General features: G+C 40.3%; 1 protein-coding gene across 5 annotated transcripts in view; it reads left to right on the top strand.

The window, feature by feature from the left end:
• The first annotated feature begins 4,409 nt into the window (after positions 1–4,409).
• PDCD2L (programmed cell death 2 like) overlaps positions 4,410–12,564 on the top strand; it is a 36,484-nt gene continuing 28,329 nt past the window's right edge. For 3 of the 5 annotated variants that reach the window (XR_012126809.1, XM_073226306.1, XM_073226307.1), the window contains exons 1-5: positions 4,410–4,609; positions 4,757–4,873; positions 4,996–5,056; positions 5,766–6,136; positions 7,067–7,177. Coding sequence is in view for 4 of the 5 variants with exons in the window: in XM_073226306.1 (XP_073082407.1) it covers positions 4,425–4,609; positions 4,757–4,873; positions 4,996–5,056; positions 5,766–6,136; positions 7,067–7,177 (845 nt within the window). In the remaining variant the exon portion in view is untranslated. Of the gene's footprint in view, positions 4,610–4,706; positions 4,874–4,995; positions 5,057–5,765; positions 6,137–7,066; positions 7,178–12,564 lie in introns of all 5 variants that reach the window. The other 2 variants (XM_037021530.2, XM_037021531.2) reach the window with 1 other exon arrangement.

Genomic DNA, 12,564 nt, shown 5'->3' on the forward strand with positions numbered 1-12,564 from the left:
TCCCAGTTTACTGTGTTGCTGGCATAATTATAATAGCACCTCCTTGTACCCTCAGGTATGTCCAGATTTGGAAGATAAATTATATAGTCCTCATAATTATGGGAGCACCCTATTAGTCATATGTAAGTGGGATTTATATGCTAAATATATAACCTTAATTTAGAGGTTTCAAAAAAGATATCATTTAGGAAGTGGCATAATGCCTGGCTTGACCTGAGTTACAATTCAGATTCATTCAAGAGAAATTAGAATAGAGATGTGTATCGCACAGGCGCAACAATATAACAATACTCAGACAAAGTGGAGAACATACATTGGATAATAGTGGGAAAAAAAATCTGAATAACTGAAGCCCAGAGTACAAAGACTATGCAAGAGATGAAGATGGAAGTTTTAACGGGTGAGGTTGGGTCAGTAAGGGAGAGCCAGACGGTTGATGGCCCTGCAAGCCAGGTTAAGGAGGCCCAGGAAGCCATTAAAGACACTGCACGTATTTGTGAAGGTCGTGAGCAGAAGAGCAGAAATGTGACTGTATATTGGACTGACTTCAAAATCCATGCTCTTCCTTGTATGTATGCCTGGAATTTGGGGGGAAACTAACATTTATGGAGTGTATAGAGGAAGAGAGGAGAAAGATCAGAAGGGAATGATGCCATGCAAACTGAGGGCTGAAAAGCTTTAAAAGGTAAAATGTTCAACAGCATCATGTATGCTTGCTAGTATATATACATATATATGATTGCTATATCTATATGGTTTGGATATAGCATATGGTAAATGGACATGAAATTACTATTTGTGCTAGTTAGGAGTGAAAATAAAATCAAAATTATGGATGAGTCATGCATCTCTCAATTCTTTGCATCTATAATTACTTTTCAAGTAATTTTCCATTCATCTTTCTTAAAAGTTCAGAAAAGAGATAAGCAATGAAATAATACTGTTGCTGTTTGCTAATGAAAATTTTGTATAATTTTCATTATACAAAATTGTGTGAGAACAGTAAGCAAACAGCAACAGTATTACTCCTCATTTACCATACTCTTTCTAAAATTAGAGGTTCACAAACCTTTTTGACTTCTGCGATGTTTGTTATTTCAGGAAGATTTTTCAGAGGTACTTGATGACCATCTACCTGAATTATCAGGTGGTCTTGATTTATTTGTTTTTCTCCCTCTTCAATGTAAACAATTAGAATTGAAGTGTCATTTGGTGAGATACCAAATTTTTTCAATGCCTCTGAAATCTAAGTTAAAAAAGAACGCAATAAACAAGTAGTTTCTATATCTGAAACGTCTCCCCATCTGCCTTCTTCTCTGGTCAGGCTCTTATATTTCATATTCTAGTGGTCTCTCTGCCTGCAGCTTTTCCCTTCGAGAATCCCTTCCTAACACCCAGCAGCTGTGCCCAGGGGCGCTGTCTGCTCAGAGCTGCTCTTCCTGCTTATACTGTCAGGCCCAGACTTCTCGGCACCACACACAGACACCCTCCCTCTGGCACCAAGCGACCCTCTGGCCAAGCATGCCTGCTTTCTGACCATTTGAGGAACCCATCATTTCATACTTTTTTGCCTGGTCTCACATTTGTCCTCTGCCTGGAGTGCCACATCCTTCAAGGTCCAGTTCAAATGTCACTCCCCACTGTGCTCTCTTCCTTACAGAATGAATTGCTTCTTTGCTGTTCCCACAAATTGAGTTACTGTTCCCATTTTTTCAAGTGAATTTCTGTCTTCATCATCTGCCTTCCTCAGGAACATCCTTTCTGCTGCCCATAGAACTGGAACTGGGACAGGGACAAACCCAATGGTTATTTACTGAATGGCCAAGTTTCTTGAATTATTTGAAGTGATCTCAAAGAAACAATAATTACTTGGTAATTTGTACCCCAGGTAGTGGGGAATTCTATTACCATGCATTTTATAAACTTCACAGACATCTGTATTTTAAACCATGCCACAGGCTTTCTAATTTTCCTCTTGATGATATTAGTACCTTGTTGTATCATGAATAGCAGCAGTAGCACTAAAACTTTGACAGTGAAATTTCAGATTTTCTTTTAAATGTGCCACAGGTAGAATGTCTTCAGTTCAGTAACTTTGATTACTAACAGTATCTCAAACCACAAACTCTTCCTATGCATGAGGCCTGTAAGAGAGCATGTGTTACCCTGCTGACCTACCTCCTCTATGTAGCTGATGAAAAGTGGAAGCCTTTCCCACCCAACACACTTCCTCTATTATAAAAGAGCAAGCACCCAAAAAAAGTCTGTGGGAAGGAAAACTCTAGGTAGCAGACCCTCTCAGACTAATGGGTTCACATGAAAGATCTCTCAGCCATGCTGCTCTAGGCCAGCTGACAAATTTTCATGTTTTCTCTTATGCAGGAGGAACTGGCACATGTCAGTTGGCCACATGTCCCTAGGCTCTGTCTTACTCTCCTGCCCTGCCCCTCCCACCGACACTGTCATTACTTGAAGCTTCCACTTGTCCTATGGCTGCCAGTTGTGGCAAGTTCTTGAACGTGTGTTAGGGTTCTCCAGAGAAACAAAACCAACAGCATATGTATAGATATATAGGTACAGATATATAGATATGTAAGAGGAGATTTATTATGGTAGTGGATTCATGTGATAATAGAAGCTGAGAAGTCCTTTGATAGGCTGGCCACAAGCTGGAGAACCAGAAAAGCTGGGGATTCAGTCTGAGTCCAGAGGCCTGAGAACCCGAGGCCACTGGTGTGATCCCCAGAGTCAGGCCGGAGACCCTGGAGCTCCGATGCTGGGGAACAGGAGAAGATGGATGTTCCCGCTCGAAAATAGAGAACTTGCCCTTCCTACACCTTTTTTTCTTCAGGTCCTCAATTGATTGGGTGATGGATGATGCTCACTCACACTGGAGGGCAGCTCTTACTCAGTCTTCTGGAAATACTCTCATAGACAATCCCAGAAATAATGTTTTACCAGCCTTCTGGGCATGCCTTAGCCCAGTTAAGTTGACACAAAATTAACCATCACGTATAGATAGCTCTTCAGTATGAAACAGGTTTCAGTATCTTCATTCTGTACTTTCTCAAATGCAAACTATCACAATTTGATAATTTATCCAGTTTGTCAGGAGGTCCAAACCCTACAGAATCATGAATTCAGTCAGATACTTCAAGTTTGACACATGCAAGCACTTTTCCTGTTACACTCTTGAAAGGACTCCACAGTGTCACTATCTAGTTTGATATTAAACTGCCTCAAGAAATTCAGAATGTGGCAACAATTAACATCTTGAAAATTCATCTTAAGCAGTAAGCCTTCATGCTGTGACTATACTTTGATCAGAGGCTTTATATAACTAGTGTTATACAGATGACTGATGATGGAGAGAGCTTGGTCACCCTTGGAGGATGTCTCACTGTTAGTAAGAGTAATAATTTTGAAGTTTGTTTCTTCCTGCAGTAATTCAAAAATACATCCCTGGAAACATTAGCTAAAATAACAATTATCTGCCAAGTTATCCTGCCTCTTTGACTAGACCTGAAGTGAAGACCAAGGTCAAAGTTCACAGTGCCCTTGAAAGCTATCAGATTGGCAGAGATAGACCAGTAGGAAACTGGTTTCATTCCCCAGATCCCCACTGGGGCTGCAGCCAAACACAAGGCACATGTGTTCCCCTTTGAGATGTTGGTCCTTGGAAACATACATTTCCTTTGCACACTATGGTGTGAAGTCTGGAATAGTGCTTTGCAATATGCATTTTGTAAAAGGTTTATTGAGATGTAGTTTGCCTATGGTAAAATTCACCTCCCTGTGGGTTAGGGTACAGTTGTTTTGACAAATGTGTACAATCATGTCACTACCACAACTGAGATATACAGCATTTTCATCACCCCTCAACATTGCTGGCACTTGTTTTGGTCATTCTCTACCTCCTAAACCCAAACCCTGGAAAACATTGATCTAACTTCCTTAAAGTTCACCTTTTCCAAGAATGTGGTCTTTTATGTCTGGCTCTCTCATTTAACAGGATGTTTTTGAAATTCACCTTATGTTGCGCCACAGCAATTTTTAAAAACTTGATTATGTAAAATTTCAAACAACTCATAGCCGACCTTATTCCCCCATCCCACTCCCCAACCATTACGTTATTGCAAATCCCAGATTTATCTTTTCATCTATAAGCATTTATATGTATGTCTAAAAATTATAGACTTTCTTGTTTTTTTTTGTTAAGGATAATAGTGTTATCCCACTTATTTCAGCTAAAACTTTTTGGCAAGACTGCTTCACAGACAATGCGTACGTCCTCTCGCAGCGCATTAGAGGCACATAACGTCTGGGGCTCTGGGGCTTGGGTTTTGAGCGCATCACAGGAGCAGCAGCCACTCTGGTTCCGGAGCCCTTCGGAAAGATCTTAAGGGGGCGGGGCCGACTCGTCGATGCAGACGGTACGCGTGCGCAGAGATGCACACCATCTGGGCTGCCGTAGTTCGCCTTTCCACGTGGGCTCTCCGTCATGGCGGCTGTTCGGAAAACGGTGTTGCTTGGTTTTCGAGACGCGGAGGTGCCTGGTCATCCCAAGGGGCCTGGCGCCTGGGTTGCGAGCAAGCTGGGCGGCCTTCCGGTAGGTGGGGCGCCGGAGCTGGGGTCAGCGGGTGCTGGTGAGGGCGTAGGCAGGCCCCGGGATAGAGTGGGTGTCTGAACGCCTACCCTACCCTCAGGATGCTTTGCCCGCCGTAGCAGAACCGAGCCCAGTGTGTGAACGTTGTAGGCAGCCGCTTGCCCTGGTCGTGCAGGTGTACTGTCCGCTGGAAGGCTCCCCATTTCATCGGCTACTGCACGTGTTCGCCTGCCCCTACCCGCGGTGCCGCAGCGGCGGGGCGCGTAGGTAAACAGGGAATTTCTGGGGCTGTCGTGATTTTAGGCTGAGTGGGGGCCCCCGAGCGGGACTAGCCAGCATGCTGGCAGTCGCGGGTGGAGCCCTTACAGCCGTTTATCTTCATCGTGAAGCTGGAAGGTGTTCCGCTCCCAGTGCCTGCAGACGCGAGAGGAGGCGGCGCGGGACTCTCAGGTAAAGCGGTTTAACTAGCATATTATGATTTGCTGTAATTCGAGGGTATTTTCCAGAAGGTCGTTTAAGACAAACATTAAGCCGTGTTCTTTAAAGTACGTTGGAGTGGTTTTTGTTCTGAGCCATAAAATGCCGTTAACTTAAGGTTTTGTTAGTTGTTTACTTTAACATACACCGAAGGTCTCCGGACACACAGATAACCGATTTTTCTATTTGTGAAATAGTATGGTTGTATACATATACTGTTGACTCCCTGAGCTTTGCTCTCTCTGTCCATCTGCAGACCGGCCGACTCTTGCTTGGTGGTGTGTCTCTTTCCACTTCTCAGTGCGTTTTTCTTTAGCGGACCTCATTAGTAGACCCCTGATCTTATCAGGACCCTTAGCTGCTAAGGAGTCTGGGAAATGTAGTTCTTTCCTGTCCACTTCTGCAATACATGAAGCACAACTGAAAGAGTTTGGAACAGATGGTTGGAGAAACCACCATACTCTATCTGCCACACTGCCCCCCAAAAGAAAGACAATATTTGTAACCCCCAACATACTTTTGAGTAAATGGGGTCCAGGAAGTTGAATCAGAGTGTACCAGAGGGAAAGGAGCTGGTGTGAAGACTCCCTCAGGAAGGTGAAGGGATGAGTGGCTCAAGCCAAGGGAGTAGGTGAGATAACCTAAGTTGTGCTTGGACCTCATTCCCTCGATGTTCCTCCAGAAACAGGAAAATGGTCTTGCAGCTGAGGACTGGTGTGAAGGTGCAGATGACTGGGGAAGTGACAGTGAGGAGGCACCTCCACAGCTTACCTTGGATTTTGGAAATGATGCCAGCAGTGCCAAAGACAGAGACTGGACTGCCCAGCTCCAAGACCTCCACCTGCAGGATACTGTTCTGGGTGCTGCTCCTCCTGTGTCTCCTGGGAAGGGGGTGGCCTTGCCTTCTGTGGTGCCCCAGTTCCTACCCTACTATATCTCTGTCGTAGATGAGGATGATTATGGGGACTTTGTCAGTCTAGATCATGCTCATAGTCTTCTGAGGGACTATCAACAAAGAGAAGGAATTGATATGGAACAGCTGCTTTCCCAAAGGTGAGAATGTGTGCTGCTGAGGTTGGGAGGTGACTTGATCAGTAAGCTGCCACAGTAGGCACCCTTTGACTTTACCCTAGTACCTGGAGAAACTTTTTCAGACAGAACTTGTGTTGGACTCTCTGCTTCACTCCTCTTAGATGAAAAAGGGAGACAGACACAACGAGATCTAATCAGCCACCCTTGAGTTCGCTTGGAGACACTTTGCTCTATTTATAAGTGTTCTTAAGAAAATGAACAAACAAGTTAGGGATGCCAAGTATTTACAGAAGAAGACATATTCACTCTCTCCTTAATTTTCTTTTCTGTTTGTAAATGTATAGCTGACACAGGTAAGTTAGCATAATGTCATTTGTTGATTGATTTTTGGCTGTGGCTTAAGAACTGACCTGGGATCCCAGAGCCTCCCCTCTCACCTATGTAATGGGAGTGGTGTTGCTCTCTCTGTTCTCTGTGTGATCAGATGGTTTGAGAGTCAAGTGAGAAAACAGGTCTTGAAATGCTTTATAAACCAAAGCCCTCTAAAGAAGAATGTCATTTTTGCAATTACAGTAGAATTACAACAGGACATTTGGAGAAATCACCTGGTTCTTCACTGGAACTTCACTGTAAGCTTTTTCAGAATACTCTTGGAGTGCATGAAGACAGTGTTGATCCATAATGGATAAAGAAATAGAGAGAGTCAATGGGCATAATGATTTTTTAAATTACATATAATTATCCCAGAGTTGAAAATAACTAGGGAGTAGGGCTTGGGAAAAAGCAGGCAGAGGATTACTTTAATGTGTTACAAGGTACTAAGTTTATGATATTTAAGTTGTATGCATATATTACTTTAGTAAAAATTTTTTGATTATCTTCTTTACTTTTCTAAATACTGTAATTTTCTGGGTATAGATACTCTAAAGTGTTTTTTGCTTTTCTTTTTAGTCTTCCTAGTGATGTTGATGAAAAGTATGAGAAGACCATAACCAAAAGTGGAGATAAGGTATTTTACAAATTCATGAAGAGAATTGGTGTTTGTCAGGAGCAGATTTTGAGGTAAAGGCACATTTCTTGTGTTGTTTTTCTTTTTTTTTCTTTTGGTATCATTAATCTGCAATTACTTGAGTGACATGGTTGCTAGAATCCCACCATCATCAAGTCCCCACCACATAGCCCATTACAGTCACTGTCCATCAGTGTAGTAAGATGCTATAGAATCAATCACTGCTTATCTTCTCAGTGTTGTACAGCCCTCCCTGTGCCCCCCACCCCCTACATTATGCTTTTCTTGATTATAAAAGTAATATGTTAGTTTGGAAAACACAAGAAAGTACATATAATGAGAAAACCAAAACCCTCAATATTCCCCAAACCCAGAGGCTAAGATTTTAGAATCTTAGGTTCCCTTTTTTTCCCCTATGAATTTGGGTGCACGTATGTAGGTATGTGTATTTGTATATTAAAAAAAATAGTTTGGATAATAGACAATAATTTTTCTCTTTTTCAGAAAACATTGGTTTTAAGGGTTTTCCTATAATTAAAAATTTTTCGAAATTTTTTTCTGCTTTTTTGTAAAGTTAAATTATAAGTAGGTAATAGATTTTAAATAAATTTTAGGTAAACTTTTAATAGGTAATAAGGCTCAAAAATATAAAAGTATATATATGCATATGTGTATAAATACAGTGAAATAATTCCTTTCCCACATCCTTAATCTACTCAGGTAACCACGGTTGTTAGTTTTCTATGTGTGCTTACAAAGTTTCTTTATGTATGTATAAGGAAATACAAGCATATATTACTTTCCTTTTTTTTTTTACACAAAAGGAAGCATTCTAGATATATTCTGCATCCCACTTTTTTTTAACTCTTGTCTAGGAGTACTGTAGCTTTATAGTACTGTAGTCCCTTGTCTGTTTTCCTTGTTCATGGATATTCAATATTTCCAAACCTTTGGTATTACAAATTATGCTAACGAGTAGTCCTGCACCTATGTTATTTTGCATGTGTGCAAGTTTATCTGTAGGATACATTCCCTGGACTGGCATAGTCAAGCAAAAGGGTATATGCGGTTGTAATTTTCATTGATAGTCCCAAAGTGACTCCTATAGGACTTTATTTCCTACTGACAATATAAAAGTGCCTGTTTTCCCATAGCATTACCGATAGCTTGAGCTTCATGCTTGTGAATTTCTGTCAATTCAAGGTGAAAAGGGGCATCTTGGTATACTTATATTTTGCTTCACTCCTCTTAGATGAAAAAGGAACATTTTCTTCTGTGTTTTCGAAATGTTTCTGTCCATATCCTTTACCCTTTTTCCATAAGGTCTTGGTCCTTTTGATTTTTAGGAACTCTATATTAGGGAGATTAGTCCTTTATTGTGATAAATTTTCTTGATTTGTTTTTTGACTTTGCTTATGAGTGTATCATTGGGTGTTTAATTGTTCCCATCTAGTTTGTTTCAGTTTTGTATAGTTTTTGTGCTGCCTTTCACATCCCCTTCATAAATCTTAGAATTTTTATGATGTCCCCATGATCTAGTTCTAGAAGTAAAATTCAGGATCAAAGGTTTGAAGGTCAAAGGTTCTTCTTATATATCATTTGACTAGTTTTTTACTACTTAGTACAAAGTCAGATTTTACCCTTGATTCCTAATCTTATTGATGAAAATGCAATTTATTTGTTTCTCCTTTTTTAATTAGGTATAGCAAGTAGAGATCTCGTAAGACACATGCCCTCATAAAAACATACCCATATTATGATACCTTCAATAGAATTTTCAGGTTACACAAGTATTTTAAGTGCGTGCCATCTCAGTAGTGGCAGTGACACTCAGCTGGAGACTGTCCTCTGGGAAGAACTACTTCACCAGTAACACTGCCCACAGTGAGCCCCTGCTACTGAAGGGCTGAGTTAGGGTGAACTGGGGTAGAAGAGGGCCAAGTACCACTGTCTTTGGTGCTGGCCACAAAAATACCCAGTTTGGTCAGGAGGCAGACAACACAAGTACACTAAAATCCTAGGAATTGTGAGTAATAATTGTGACTCTAGAAAGAAGCAAACAGGAGGAGAATCTGTCCTTCTGATGTGGGGCATAGTGGAACTTACTGTTGACCGAAGAGCTGGGTGTGGTAAGGGAATTAGGAATTACCTCTCAGGAGCAAACTTTCTAGGCTCCATAATGAGTTAGAACAATAATAGGGAAGTCAAGGGCAATTTCCTCCCCAACCTCTTTCCCTTTGGTAACCACTGGTCAATTCTTGGCTTCTGTGAGTCTGCTGCTGTTTTGTTCCTTCCGTTTTTGCTTTGTCATACTCCACAGATGAGTGAAATCATTTGGTACTTGTCTTTCTCCACCTGGCTTATTTCACTGAGCATAACACCCTCTAGCTCCATCCATGTCATTGCAAATGGTACAATTTGTTTTCTTCTTATGGCTGAATAATATTCCATTGTGTATATGTACCACATCTTCTTTATCCGTTCATCTACTGATGGACACTTAGGTTGCTTCCATTTCATGGCTATTGTAAACACTGCTGCAGTAAACATAGGCATGCATATGTCTTTTTGAATCTGGGATCCTGTATTCTTAGGGTAAATTCCTAGAAGTAGAATTACTGGGTAAAATAGAATTTCTATTTTGAGTTTTTTGAGGAACCTCCATACTGCTTTGCACAATGGTTGAACTAATTTACATTCCCACCAGCAGTGTAGGAGGGTTCCCCTTTCTCTGCATCCTCACCAGCATCTGTTGTTGTTTGTCTTTTGGATATTGGCCATCCTAACTCGTGTGAGGTGATAACTGATTGTGGTTTTAATTTGCATTTCTCTGATGATTAGCAATGTGGAGCATCTTTTCATGTGCATGTTGGCCACCTGAATTTCTTCTTTGGAGAAGTACCTGTTCAGATCCTCTACCCATTTTTTAATTGGGTCATTTCCTTTTGATGTGTTGATGCCTCTGAGCTCTTTATATATTTTGGATGTTAACCTCTTGTCGGATATGTCGTTTGCAAATATATTCTTCCATACTGTAGGATGCCTTTTTGTTTTACTGATGCTGTCCTTTGCTGGACAAAAGCTTTTTAGCTTGATGTAGTTCCATTTGTTCATTTTTGCTTTTGTTTCCCTTCCCCAAGGTAATGTGTTCAGGGAAAAGTTGCTCATGTTTATATTCAAGAGATTTTTGCATGTGTTTTCTTCAGACAGTTTTATGGTTTCATGACATACATTCAGGTATTTGATCCATTTTGAGTTTACTTTTGTGTATGGGGTTAGACAATAATCTGGTTTCATTCTCTTACACATAGCTGTCCACTTTAGCCAGCACTGTTTATTGATGAAGCTGTCATTTCCCCATTGTATGTCCATGGCTCCTTTATCGTATATTAATTGACCAAATATGCTTTTGTTTATATCTTGGCTCTCTAGTCTGTTCCATTGGTTTGTGGGTATGTTCTTGTGCCAGTAGCAAATTGTCTTACTGTGGCTTTGTAGTAGAGCTTGAAGTCGGGAAACCTAATCCCCCCAGCTTTATTCTTCCTTCTCAGGATTGCTTTGGCTATTCTGGGTCTTTCATGGTTCCATATGAATTATAGAACTATGTGCTCTAGTTCATAGAAGAATGCTGTTGGTATTTTGATAGGTATTCCATTGAATCTGTAGAGTGCTTTAGTCAGAATGTATTAATTCTCCTATCCATGAGCAGGAGATTGTTTCGATTTATTGGTATCTTCTTTAATTTCTCTCATGAGTGTCTTGTAGTTTTCAGGATGTAAGTCTTTCACTCCCTTGGTTAGGTTTATTCCTAGGTATTTTATTCTTTTTGATGATTTTTTTTATTCCCTATCTTAAAGGAAAAGCTTTCAGCTTCTTGCTGTCAAGTGTGATGTTGGCTATAGGTTTCTCATATATGCCCTTTATTATGTTGAGGTACCTGCCCTCTATACCCATTTTGTGGAGAGTTTTTATCATGAATTGGATGTTGAATTTTGTCAAGTGCTTTTTCAGCATCTGTGGAGATGATGTGTAGTTTTTGTCCTTTTTGTTGATGTGGTGGATGATGTTGATGGATTTTTGAATATTGTACCATCTTGCTTCCCTGGAATAAATCCTACTTAATCATGATGGATGATCTTTTTGATATATTTTTGAATTCAGTTTGTTAATAATTTGTTGAGTATTTTTGCATCTATGTTCATAGGGATATTGGTCTGTAATTTTGTGTGTGTGGTGTCTGCCTGATTTTGGTACTAGAGTGATGCCTCAAAATGAGTTTGGAAGTATTCCTTCTCCTTTTTGGAAAACTTTAAGGAGGATGGGTATTAGGTCTTCACTAAATGTTTGATCAAAGGGGTTTTGTTCTTAGGTAGTTTTTTTAATTACCAGTTCAATTTCTTTGGTGTAATTGGTCTGTTCAGATTTTCTGTTTCTTCCTGGGTCAGCCTTTGAAGGGTGTATTTTTCTAAGTTCTCCATTTCTTCTAGATTATCCAGTTTGTCAGCATGTAATTTTTCATAGTATTCTCTAATAAGTCTTTGTATTCTGTGGTGTCCATAGTGATTTTACTTTCTCGTGTTTATTTTTGAAGACTCTTTTTCCTTGATAAGTCTGCCTAGGGGTTCATCTATTTTTTTTTAATTCATTTTAATATCATTAATCTACAATTACATGAGGAACATTATGGTTACTAGACTCCCACCTTCACCAAGTCCCCCCCCACAAACCCCATTACAGTCACTGTCCATCAGCATAGTAAGATGCTGTAGACTCACTACTTGTCTTCTCTGTGTTGCACATCCCTCCCTATACCCCACCCCCCACATTATACATGCTAATCATAAGGCCCCCTTTCTTTTTCCCTGCTCTTATCCCTCCCTTCCCACCCCTCCTGCCCAGTCCCTTTCCCTTTGACCACTGAATTTCTTCTTTGGAGAACTGTCTGTTCAGCTCCTCTGCCCATTTTTTAATTGGATTATTTGCTTTTTGTTTGTTGAGGTGCGTGAGCTCTTTATATATTTTGGATATCAACCCCTTTATCGGATCTGTCATTTATGAATATATTCTCCCATTACTGTAGGGTACATTTTTGTTTTATTGATGGTGTCCTTTGCTGTACAGAAGCTTTTCAGCTTGATATAGTCCCACTTGTTCATTTTTGCTTTTGTTTCCCTTGCCTGGGGAGATATGTTCATGAAGAAGTCACTCATGTTTATGTCCAAGAGATTTTTGCCTATGATTTTTTCTAAGAGTTTTATGGTTTCATGACTTACATTCAGGTCTTTGATCCATTTTGAATTTACTTTTGTGTATGCGGTTAGACAGTGATCCAGTTTCATGCTCTTACGTGTAGCTGTCCAGTTTTGCCAGCACCATCTGTTGAAGAGACTGTCATTTCCCCATTGTATGTCCATGGCTCCTTTATCGTATATTAATTGAC

Source organism: Manis javanica, chromosome 17, assembly GCF_040802235.1.
Source record: "Manis javanica isolate MJ-LG chromosome 17, MJ_LKY, whole genome shotgun sequence".
Lineage (NCBI taxonomy): Eukaryota > Metazoa > Chordata > Mammalia > Pholidota > Manidae > Manis > Manis javanica.